At 41.2% G+C, this 13,001-nt stretch overlaps 1 protein-coding gene across 1 annotated transcript in view; it reads right to left on the minus strand.

Moving 5' to 3' along the window:
* col22a1 (collagen, type XXII, alpha 1) overlaps positions 1–13,001 on the minus strand; it is a 277,290-nt gene that overhangs the window by 9,752 nt on the left and 254,537 nt on the right. The window contains exons 55-59 of the mRNA XM_060824058.1: positions 11,548–11,601; positions 7,142–7,195; positions 6,952–7,023; positions 6,288–6,323; positions 5,605–5,649 (exon numbers count right to left, since the gene is read on the minus strand). Coding sequence (XP_060680041.1) covers positions 5,605–5,649; positions 6,288–6,323; positions 6,952–7,023; positions 7,142–7,195; positions 11,548–11,601 — 261 coding nt within the window. The remainder of the gene's footprint in view (positions 1–5,604; positions 5,650–6,287; positions 6,324–6,951; positions 7,024–7,141; positions 7,196–11,547; positions 11,602–13,001) is intronic.

Genomic DNA, 13,001 nt, shown 5'->3' on the forward strand with positions numbered 1-13,001 from the left:
ACTGTACCACAAGAGCCATAGAATATTCCTGTTTAGTTTTACTTTCCAATCAACCTGCAGGAAGTATGCAGCTCCTCTCAGACCACATGGATCGATGGGAGTGGCATTTTGGATGCACTGAGGAGCATACAGGAGGCAGAGAATTGATAGATAGTAGCTTCAGGTAGATGGGTGACCCCCAGGAGAGGTAGGCAGGTCATGCAGGAGTCTCCTGTCACTGTCCCCCTCTCAAATAAGTACACTGTTTTGGATACTGTTGGTGGTGGGGTGGTCTCTCAGGGGAAAATAGCACCACAGATAGCCTTGCTGTAAAACAGGGTATGGCAAGTTATTACCACGCTCAGAGCAACTGTGATATGGGTCTGTCTAGACAGGGCCCAGAAAGGTGTCGTTGTGGCTGCGAGCGAGACTCCAGGATGGTGTGTTCCCTCTATGGCGCCAGGGTCAAGGACGTCTCAGAGCAGTTGCAGTAAATTCTCAAAGGGGAGAATGTAAACCAAAGATCGTTGTACATATTGGTACCAACAATATAGGTAGAAAAAGGGATGAGGTCCGATAGAGTGATTGTAGGAAGGAAAGCAGAACGTTAAAAAGCAGGACCTCATGGGTAGAAATCCCTGGAGTATTCTCAGTGCCAATGCTAGTGAAACTAGGAATAGTAGGACAGGGGAGATGAATGGGTGGCTGAGGAGCTGCTACAGGGGGAAGGGACTCAGATTTTTGGGTCATTGGGATCTCTTCTGCGGCAGAGGTAACAAGTACAAGAGGGATAGGTTATACACAAACAGGAGGGGAAATCAATATCCTGGCAGGGGGTTTTGCTGGAGTTATACTGAAGGGTTTAAACTAACTGGCAAAGGAGTGTGATCCTAAATGGTAGTGAGACAAAGGAGAAGGTTAAGGCTAATGCAGAAGTTAAAGAGAGCAAGTTAAACAGACCAGACAGCAAGAGCATGGCAAGAACAGGACTGGCAGCTCAATGTTCCAGGGTGCAGATGTTCTAGGAAGGATAGAAGGATAGAGGAGGGGGAGTGACATTTTTGACAAAGGAAAACATCATGGCAATATTTAGAAAGGGTATTCCTGGGAGATCATCCAGTGAAGCCATATTGTCGAACTGAGAAATAGGAAGGGGATATGATTGTGCTACAGATCCACCAGCAGTTAGCGGGAAATTGAGGAGCAAGTGCGTAGGGAGATGGCAGATAGCTGTAAGAATAATAGGATTGAAATAGCAGACTATTTTAACTTTCCAAACAGACACTGGGGCTACCATAGTATTGAAGGCTTGGATGGGGAGGAATTTGTTAACTATGTTCAGGAAAGCTTTCTCAATCAATATGTAGATGACCCAAAGCTTGAGAATGGGCAAAACTTGACCTCCTCTTGGGAAATAAGGCACAGTAAATGACTGAGGTGCTCGTAGGGGCAGTGAGCATAATTCTATTCGCTTTAAAATAGTTATGGAAAAGGATAGGTCTGGTCCACAAGTTAAAGTCCTCATGTGGGGCAAGGCCAATTTTGATGACATTAGACAAGAACATTAAAGTTGACTGGGGGAGGCTGTTTACAGGTAAAGGGACATTGGGCAAGTGTGAGACTTTCAAAGACAAAATAATGAGAGTTCAGGGTAAACGTGTTCCTGGTAGAGTGAAGGGCAAGGCTGGCAGGAGTAAAGAACAATGGATGACTAGAGCTATTGAGGCTCTGGTCAGAAGAAAAGGAGCTTTATGTCAGATATAGGCATCTGTGATCAAGTAAACCTTTTGAAAAGAATAGAGGGTGCAGGAGTACACTCAAGAGGGAAATCAGGAAGGCAAAAAGGGGACATGAGATAGCTTTTAGAGACAATTCAAATAGATTTTACAAATATATTAAGGGCATAAGAGTAGCTAGGGAGAGAATAGAGCTCATTAAAGAGCAACAAGGTCATTTATGCGTGGAACCACAGGAGATGGGTAAGATCTTAAATGAATATTTCTCACCTTGACCAGATGGACTGAGAAGTGGCAGATGGAGTTTAATTCAGATAAATGCGAGGTGCTGCATTTTGGGAAAGCAAATCTTAGCAGGACTAATACACTTAATGATTAGGTCCTAGGGAGTGTTACTGATCAAAGAGACCTTAGAATGCAGGTTCACAGCTCCTTGAAAGTGGAGTCGCAGGTAGATAGGATAGTGAAGAAGGCGTTTGGTATGCTTTCCTTTATTGGTCAGAATATTGAGTACAGGAGTTGGGAGGTCATGTTGCGGATGTACAGGACATTGATTAGGCCACTGTTGGAACACTGCATGCAATTCTGGTCTCCTTCCTATTGGAAAGATGTTGTGAAACTTGAAAGGGTTCAGAAAAGATTTACAAGGATGTTGCCAGGGTTGGAGGATTTGAGCTATAGGGAGAGGCTGAACAGGCTGGGGCTGTTTTCCCTGAAGTGTTGGAGGCTGATGGGAGACTATAGAGGTTCACAAAATTATGAGGGGCATGGATAGGGTAAATCAGCAAAGTCTTTTCCCTGGGGTCGGGGAGTCCAGAACTAGAGGGCATAGGTTTAGGGTGAGATGGGGAAGGATATAAAAGAGACCTAAGGGGCAACTTTTTCACACAGAGGGTGGTATGTTTATGGAATGAGCTTCCAGAGGAAGTGGTTGTGGCTGGTACAATAGCAACATTTAAGAGGCATTTGGATGGGTATATGAATAGGAAGGGTTTGGTGGGGTATGGGCCGGGTGTTGGCAGGTGGGACTAGATTGGGTTGGGATATCTGGTCAGCATGGGTTGGACAGAAGGGTCTGTTTTCATGCTGTATATCTCTATGACTCTATCAGTATTTACCATGGAGCAAGATATGGCTGCTTGGAAACTTGAGGAAGTAAACAGTGTTGTCTTGAAAAGAGTCCACTTTTGAGAAGGGGAGGTGCTGGAAGTCTTAAACTGCATAAAGGAAGATAAATTCCCAGGACCTGATCAAATGTATCCCAGAACATCCTGGGAAGGTGGAGAGGAAAATATGGGGCCCCAGCAAAAATATTTGTATCATCAATAGCCACAGGGTAGGTGCTGGAAGACTGGAGGAAGGCTAATGTTTGCCATTGTTTAAGAAAGGCTGCAAGAAAAAGCCAGGAATTACAGATCATTGAGCTTAACATCAGTGGTGGGTAAGAAGCTGTTGGAGGGAATTCTGGAAGACAGGATATACATGTATATGGAAAGACAAGGACTGATTTGGGATAGTCAGCATGGCTCTGTGCAAGGGGAATTGTGTCTCACAAATTTGATTGAGCTTTTTGAAGAGGTGACCAAAAGGATTGATAAAGGCAGAATGGTAGACATTGTCTACATGGACTTTAGCAAGGCTTTTGACAAGGTTCTGCATAATACACTGGTTAGTAAGGTTCGATCACATAATATGCTGGGAGACCTAGTCAACTGGCTACACAATTGACTTGATGGTAGAAGACAGAGGTTGGTGGTAGAGGGTTGTTGTTCAGCCTGGCAGCTTGTAACCATTGGTATGCCACAATGATCAATGCCGAGTCCACTGTTGCTGATCTTTTGTGTAAAAAAAATTGGATGAGAAAATCAGAGACATGGTTAGTAAGCTTCCAGATGACACCAAAATTGGTGTTATAGATAACCTTCTTCATTGTCTACTAAGAGTACAACGGGTTTGTGATCGCTATTTTCCCTGCAGCATTGGAGGCTAAGGGGTGACCTTATAGAAGTTTTCAAAATCATGAGAAGCATGGATAGGGTAAATAGACCAGGTCTTTTCCCCAGCGTGGGAGAGTCCAAAATTAGAGGACATAGGTTTAAGGTGAGAGGGGAAAGATTTAATAGAGACCTAAGGGGCAACTTTTTCATGCAGAGGGTGGTACGTGTATAGAATGGATTGTCAGATGATATGGTAGGGAAGGTACAATTATAATATTTAAAAGATATTTGGACAGGTATGTGGACAGGAAAGGTTTGAAGGGATTTGGGCCAAATGCAGGCAATTGGGACTAATTCAGCTGAGGAAACATGGTCGGCATGATCAAGTTGGGCTGAAGGCCTGTTTCCATGCTATATGACTCCATGACTCTAAGATTCTAACCTGTTCACTGATGATATCACACTTCTCTGGACCAAGAAAACTTGCTCCTGGCTCAGAGGTAGGACACCACCACTGCAACATAGGAGTCCCTAAAATATTGATTTTATTTATATCCAGAAATGGTCTTACACAGAACAGAACTTTTCTTTTAATCATTAAAACATCTATGTTGCTTCTTTTTTGCAACTATTAACTACTACCAGTAAATACCTATGTATTGCAATTGATTAATCTTCATGCAAAGCCCATTAAGGGCAATGAAGATGACGAAATATTCTTGTTATGTTGACAAGTTAACATACAACAGGTTAACATGTAACAACTGAAGGAGATTACATTTCCAGTATTTTTAATCATCTGACCTTGGAAGAGAGTTGAATTATTTTTGGAGACAAAGTTGAGCAAAAGGCATAAATCTCAAAAAATGAGAGTTCCGTATCTCATTAAAAATAATTCTCACAACATTACTTACTTCCCTTCCTTAGATTCTACATTTTTATTGGAAAGTTTAATGGTTGAAGATGACATGGAGAAAGACCTAATGTGTATGTTTTCAAGCATCTTCCCATGTTTGGTGGGATGTCCCAAAATGCTCTGCAACATTTCAATTATGTTTGAAGTGCTGTCACTATTGTTATGTATAACTTCATGACATATTAATTATGAACATTAGGATTTCATAAAATATACAAGCACTTTGTATAACCAGTTAATGTATTTCTGGTGGTGATGTAGGAGGAACGAGGCTCGGATGAGATGACTTGCCAATCATAGGAATAATTGTGAACCTGAGCCAGAATAATGCCTAGATATTCAGATGAAGCCCAGCGTAATCTGGTGATGTGGATTGCAGATCATTTACAGAATGTCCCGCATTTGATGGAAATGAAATTGGTATGTTCTGAGAGCAGCTTGACATCCTCTGTCTGGGTTTTCTCTTCTGCACTCTGTCTAGGCAACATTGAACTTCCAAGCAGTAATTACAAATATCTTCCTTAACCTCTCAATACCAACAAGTTATAGATTTATAATTTTTAAAAATATAAATTGTATATTTTCTTGCTTTGGTGAATATCAACATTAAACCATGTAATATGAGCCACACAGCCCATACAGTTTCCAGGTTTGATCTAATTGTTTTGATGATTTAAGTATTCAGATAGAAAATGGTTTTTGAAATACAATGGAGTTGAGGGTTACGAGAGCTGAAGTGCAAGAGGAGTTGAGGTTTGGGATAGATCAACTGTGATCTTTTGAATGATTTGGCAGACTTGAGAAGCTGAATGGCCTTCTCCTGCCCTACTTCTCATGTTCTTAATGTCTCCAGGGGAGTGATGTTTGCCCACAGTAGCAATGGACTTGGTTTTGCAATGAATTGCATCACATATTTAATTTGACCCTCTTACATTGGAGATTTTACTTATCTGACATTGCTGTTCAGCTTGTTGGTTAGTTGACTACTTCGGCAGCCTAATGATATTCAGTTTTCCTTTATCATTGCATCACTTACTCTTTCTCCTTTGGACCCCCGATCACCTGATTTGCCTGGAGATCCCTGCACAAAAGAGTAAATGCAGCCTTAAAACTTGCATCATGAATATAATGAGGAGATATAATTATTTTTAATCAACCATTTAGAAATGTGATAAAATTGGGCTCCATGCAAAAAACCTCTGTCAGGTACTATCAGGGTACCACAGCACCTTTGGAAATTAAGAGTCTCATGCTCTACTGAAATAGCCCGGCATGAAACATTAGCCTGGGGTTCTGGATTACTAGTCCAGTGGAATCACCATTATGCCAATACTTCTTTAACACATCATGTAATCTGTGGCTTAGTTTAATAATGACCACGAACAAATTATTATCATGAGTGACATGTGGGTTCAATTCCACCCTCAGGTGAGTGTCTGTGGGGAATCTGCACATTTTTCCCACGTCTACACAGGTTTCCTCCAGATGCTCTGCTTTCATCCTCCAGTCAAACATGTGCAGGTTAGGTGGATTGCCCATAGCATCCACGGCTAAGTAGATTAGCCATGGGAAATGCAGGGTTACATGGATACGACAGGGGAGTGGATCTGGGTAGGATTTTGTTTGGAGGGTCGGTGTGGAATTTGGTCAGTGGGCCAAATGGCCTGTTTCCACACTTTAGGGATCCTATGAGTAAAAAACATGTTGTACTTTACTTACTGTTTTTCCCGTGAATCCTGGCTCTCCTTGCTGTCCCTGTTCATGAAAGAAAACAGGATGACAAACATCAACTCGCAAGAAGGAACACAGAAAGAGTTTTATAGACAAGTATCAGGATTGAAAACTGATATCTTTGGGTGGAACAAAACGCATCATACAGGAGAATACAAAAATTCAGAACATGTTATACATCAAGGAACCTGGACAGTAATTTGGACAACTCAATCAGACTGATAGACCGTGACATTATTGAGTGCTAATTAAAAGCTAAATTGGCCACTTTTTTGGCAGCGTATAGTATAAATTTATCATAGGGAAATTATAATTATGCTGTGAGGATGTTAAATTCATTTGAAACTCTAAAGTTTTGAATATTTGTCCTGTAGTGACAACTAAGTACCATGCAGTAATTTTGCGATATCTCTTCAATGTTGTGATGTAATCAATCATCTTTATGCAGGAGCCTGGAAAATAACTCTGCCCGCTAAGAAACCAGAAATGAGGAGACCCACTGCAGGTCTGATGCAGGTTGAGAATTTCCCCTTCAGGCCTTCAATAATGTTTCATAAAAAGAAGGCTGTCATCATCAAGTTTGTAAACACATTCTAAACAAAAACAAATCCCACTCTGTTTTCAGGGAAAGAAATCAGTCAGAAATCCTCACCGGTGTTCCTGGTTGTCCTTGGGGCCCTGGAAACCCTGGGTCACCACTTGATCCTTTAGAACCCTTTGGTCCCTAAAATTGAAAATTAGTTCAGGTGACTGGAGTCAGTCTAGTTTTCTGCACAGTGTCAGCTTTTGTCAGACAAATCCTGCAATAGTGCAACAGGTTCTAAATAAAACTGTTTTCTTACCTCAGCACCTGGAGGACCAGGTTTTCCTTCAGGACCAGGAGGACCACTTTTACCCTAGAAACATAATACATACATTGGTAATGAGGGTGGTGGCATATTAGAGACTGAAAGTCACCACAAATATTCCACTTTCTGCTTGGTTCATATACCTTGGAACATTCCTCTTTCCTTTTTTCACCCTGCTACCTAACAACCCCTTAACTTCTGACTCAAAATAATTTTGTTAGGGAATTATACATCTTACATCAGACCACTGAGCTGACAAATCTCTTGTAAGCAACCGTCAATTATTTCTGTAATTATATTAAATCTGAGTCTTCTGGTCAGATAGGGCAAATAAAGCTCTATTTCATTGTAACCCTAAATAGCTTAACTCTTCCAAGTCAGTGCTTATTCAGAATATTACTTGATATGTGGCATTTCACTTTGGCAAGATATGTGTGTGACAAACATAGGAACTTGGTCATCACAGAAGGATGCCATTTGGTCTATGATGTCTCAGCAATAAGAAGTTTGCATTCCAATCTTTTTAAAATTTTTATAGCGTACCTCAATAGTTGCTCATAGAATAATGGTCTACATTTGAAAAACTCATTAAGCTCCTGGCAATCAGCTTAAATGTCAGAGCAAGCCTGTCCCCATTTGGCTAGCTTACCCTTTCTCAGCCCATCTTTCGGAGGCTAGACCTCTATGGCCCTACAGGGGAATGTCCCATCTCAAGGACTTGCTGGACAATTATTGACTGGTAACCCTGCAGCATTGGGAGTGACATCAGGATCCTTGGCCAATGCTGGGCTGAAACCAGCCCGAAACGTCGACTCTCCTGCTCCTCAGATGCTGCCTGACCTGTTCAACTTTTCCAGCACCACACTTTTTGACTCGGGGAGTTAGCAGTCAAAGTGATGGACCATATCTTCTAAGGCTCTTAGCCAGGTAGTGTGGAAGGAAGAACGGAGAACTATAATGGAGCACCTCCAACTGACACTGGAAATCAAAGTAGAAATCATACACATCCACCTCACTTTGACTGGTCAGCAGATTACAGAGACAATCTTGTCATGCTACATGTTGAGGTGTAGGCCTTTCCTGCTCTGTATTAAATTTGAACAGCAATGGAATGAGCCAGTTATGTGGGCCTGAGTTGTGAGAGCAGATGAGCCCATCACCAATGCATGGTGCTCCATTTCATTGGCCCACCTGCATTCTTCTCCATACTTGGGAGGCCTGTAAAATACAGTCCATGATGTTAAAATATTTATTCTGATTTCCTCTCCATTTTATGAATAATCCCAAATCTATATTGATTTAACTACATCATTAAAAACAATCAGGTAGCTTATGGGAGTAAGGTGAGTGTGTGCGCGCGCGCGCGCGCCCATCCGCACGCATGAGTGTGCATGCGTTGACTGAGAGAGAGAGAGAGAGAGAGAGAGAGAGAGAGAGAGAGAGAGAGAGAGATTGAATCAAGTGAAGATTTTATATTTCTCACCACTTCTATTTTGGTTGACTCCTGATTCTTAACTTGACTGAAGCCACATAAAATTAACAATCACACTGGCATTCTCAATGTACTAATTTTGATTGGCTAATTTTAGTGACAAGTCTTTATCACATAATGTTAAAGGAAATCCTGGAGGTCAAATTTCCTTTCTCTAGTCAATAGCATCTTCACCTGGAATAGCTAATGAGGTATAATGAGAGTAATCTCACTCTATTATTTATGACGAAGGCTGTGTGATACAAGTGTCTCCGTGATGAAGACGTTTGATCTGTTTCTAAGTGGGCTTAGTCACGGAAGTTTATTCTGTTTTATTGTAGGTTCTTATTATCAGCAATCCCTTGCAACAGTGATACATTCTAACAGGCGTCATGATTTGAATGACTAAACAGGCTATCTGGCACCTTCTCACACAATCTCAGAAGATATACCCACTTGCCCATTCACCTCCTCCTTCCTCACTGTTCAAACCTGAATCCTGGTGAAGCAGCTTGGACTTCTTAATTGTTGCATTCACTGCTCACATCGTAATCTCCTTTACATTGTCAAGACTAAACACAGACTGGGTGACCACTTTTCTCTGTTACCTCTGCTCTCTCTGGATGAACCCATCTCCCAGTTTCTTATCAAGATAAGAATCCACCTTGCTCCTATACTAACATTGATGCTACAATGTTCCAATGAAGGTTACTGAAAGCTGGAAGGACAACATTTCATTTTCCACTTTGGTACTTTTCAGTCTCTAGGACACAGTTTTGAGCTTCAAAACTTCAGAAAAAAAAAAGACTTCTGTGCCCTACGTTTCTGGCATCCCCACTTTCCCTTGGCTGTGTCTTGTGTGTGTCTCGTTGCTTTGCCCTTAGCAAACAAGACTCTGCCAGTCTAGGCTGAGTTTGCCACTTTGGTCAGTATGGTCTCAGCCTTTTGGAAGAGCAACCATAGTATAGGAATGTTCTTCCAGGGTAAGTGTCACCATCTTCTCTCTGCTATCTCATGCTCTCTGTTACTGTTTTACATTTCCCACCAAGCCTCATATTCTACTACTCTCAGTGCTGCATGCAATATCTTCTCTCACTTTCTCTTATCTATCCAAATCCCCTACAACACTAACCCTGCATGGCTTTTGCGATGGGACACCATTCCTTAACCTGCATCAGCAGCAAACGTTATGCCATCCACTTTCACGTGACTTAATCCCTCCCTTTCTCTATCTCCAGACAAAAACAAAATCCCTACAATAGGGAAGAAAGAGCCAAGACAGGCAGTGGTGTAGCAGACCTTCTGATTCTCACCCTCTTCAAGGAGAGGACCTGATCATGAGCAGCCTAAGTGGCTCAATGATTATTCCAAACCCTTGGACCAAACCCTTACTGTACTAGGATCATTGGACTGATCTCTTTGACTTGACTGAGGACTACTCTCCTTGGATTTTGAGACATGAACATTTGTTTTGTTGTACTATTGCTGCATATACTGGTGGCACATGTTGCAAGCTTGAAATTGCCATAGTATAGTGTGATACAGCAACAATGTTCACACTTCTTAATTGAAATCTGCTGGCAACCATGACAAGCTTCCTGACTTTATGCTCAAAGGCAAGTCAGGCCAGAAATCCTGTGAGCCTGTTAGCTTTGGCTGAGGGGGAATAGCTTTAAAAAGGCAAGACAGGCATATTGTGTGCATCTCAGGAGCTGGTTAGTGATTGAGCACCAAGAAAACTAGCAGGCAACCCTGAGATATAGCCAGCTCCAATCTGTGATCTAGGTCGCTGTACACACAGTGTGCTTTCAGTGCTCCTTGACTTACGGGTGGGTCCAGTTATAGTCCTGGAAAATGTTGGACGCTGATGATCGAGGTCTGAAGGAGTAAATGGTAGCTTGAATCACCAGTTAGCCATTCTGACTTTCATGTAGGCATTCTCAGCACCTAGTTTCTAATTGGTGGGTAGTGAATTTGGAATCTGCATATTAATAAATCCAGTTTAGGTAGTGTGTAATAACCCCAGTTAATAATCTTTTTCGCTCATGAGCAAGGTTCTCATCTTGACATTGGGAAATGCGATTTGTTTCTCCCAAGAAAGGCCTCGCTTGATTTCTCACACAATTCTCTCAAATTTTTTGACATTGTCCATGTCGTTCATGGCCTGGGAAAATTCCACCCAAAATTTTTATTTGCCTAATTGAAGCTTATAAATTACTGTGAAGATAGAAGAGTTACAATAAACTAGTGGGAGAATTTATGTTGGTTTACTTAAAAATTTGCTTTCGTCAGCCCATTGAGCTAAAACGTGAATGACAGCTCTCATACAAGATTCCAAACCAGTGAAATGGCAGGAGCACTAATCCAGTTAAACTGTTCAAAGTGTAATTATGAAACAGTTAACTGTCCAAAGTAGCAATTGAAAGCCAAAGTTAAAAATCACACAACATCAGGTTATAGTCCAACAGCTTTATTTGGAAGTACTAGCTTTTGGAGGGCTACTCCTTCATCAGGTTGGACAACCACCTGATGAAGAAGCAACACTCCGAAAGCTAATGCTTCTAAATAAACCTGTTGGACTATAACCTGACGGTGTGTGATTTTTAACTTTGTCCACCCCAGTCCAACACCAGCGTCTCCAAATCTTGAAAGCCAAAAGATTGATATTATTTCGTATAACTCCAGTAAGTTTGGATGTTACATGAAGAAAACTACTTCTATCAAAAGACTTATAAGAAGCTTTGCTGCAAAATCTTAGGGAAAGGAGGCACTCACTGTAAGAGACTAATGCATTCAGCAAAGATTTGAATCAGGACTTTTATGTGTTGGGTGTTGACTAACTTAACTCAGAACCAGCTACCGAGATGTTTGAAAACCTTCGACAATAATTAATGGTTTCCCCAATGATATGAGCATGCAAGTTTCTTACCTGAACACCTCTTAAACCAGGAGGACCCTGAGGTGCCGGAGGTCCTTGTTCACCCTACAAATATCAACCATAATTCATAATAGAGCAGACACAAACAGAAAAGTACAGAGATAGAATAAATATGAACTAGTTATTCCATTTCTAACAGTCAATGTTAAATGTTAACGCAAGGATCTTGCGTTTTCTGCTTCAGATTAAATTTCTTCAACCATCAAACCTGACTTCGAACATCAAATCTCAAACAATCGGTTGTATAGCTATGCCATCTCAACTTGACTCAGCTCATATAGTAAATGTGACTGCACCTGAAAGTGGATTTGTGACCCATGCTCTGTCCTGAGCTCATAATATTCGGTTTCACATTTGAGGATTTTAGACTGAGTTTATTGTTGGAAACTGCTGAAATGTTCTCCCATGAGCATCTCATTCACACTCTAACCTGCTGGAGTTATTCAGAGTTTATTGACATGCAGTGAATGGCATTTAGATTCAGATGTGAAGCCGAGCCAAACAAGGAGATGAGCCAAGTGGTGGAAAATGGGACTAGAATAGTTAGGTGGTTGCTTTTGACTGCCAGTGGGCTGAGGGGTCTTTTGCTGTGCTGTAGATCTCGTTAAATGTATCGGCTCAATCATTATTGAGAACAAAGATGAATTCAGAAGCTCCTCCAAAAGACTGATGTAGTAAATTAAAACCAGGAGCTTTAAACATCTACAATTGTGTTTAGACAGGATCACATCAACTTGATTGCAAGTGAAAGATGATTAGGTTTACTCCTTTGATTTCTGGATGTTATTGCTCCTTATTTGTCCAGCAGGGACAATGGTAACATCCGTCTTAACGTTGCAGGTAAGTCTGTGCATTGGTTGTGTTACTAGGCCACAAAGGGGGTGACATGAATAACCAAGTGAATGTGAGTTCAAATCCTATTGTTGTCAGATTGAGAATTTTAATTTAGTATTTGAAAATTTTGGAAATAAAACATTGGTATCATATAAGGAGCAAAAACCTGCCATTTTACTGTGAAAACAACAAGTAAATGAGTGGAATCTTATCAATCTTTCATTTGAGCAAAATAGTTTAACTGTCTTTTGAAGCAAATTATAGCAAGTGGCTGCTGAATCTGTTTAAAAAGAAGGACCCTCACCACCTTTTTTGGGATATGTAGGAATGGGCATCAAATGCCAGCCTTGCCAGCAATGCCCATAACCTGAGAAATAATTTCAAAGACAATAAAGATTGAAATTAATTATCGATCAATATCTCTGCTTTGGGTGAGCAATGGATAAAGGAGTTTGTGGGGTGAGGCTGAGTTGGAAGCACTGCCTCCCTCAGCATAATACCCACTGTGAACAGAGCGTGGATCAGTAATAGGAGCTGGTCTGAGAGATCCAGTAGCAAGTGCTATGACTGGCCCAGTAATGAATGAGGACAAAGGAAAGAGAGAGTAATGA

This window comes from Hemiscyllium ocellatum, chromosome 4, assembly GCF_020745735.1.
Source record: "Hemiscyllium ocellatum isolate sHemOce1 chromosome 4, sHemOce1.pat.X.cur, whole genome shotgun sequence".
Classification (NCBI taxonomy): Eukaryota; Metazoa; Chordata; class Chondrichthyes; order Orectolobiformes; family Hemiscylliidae; genus Hemiscyllium; species Hemiscyllium ocellatum.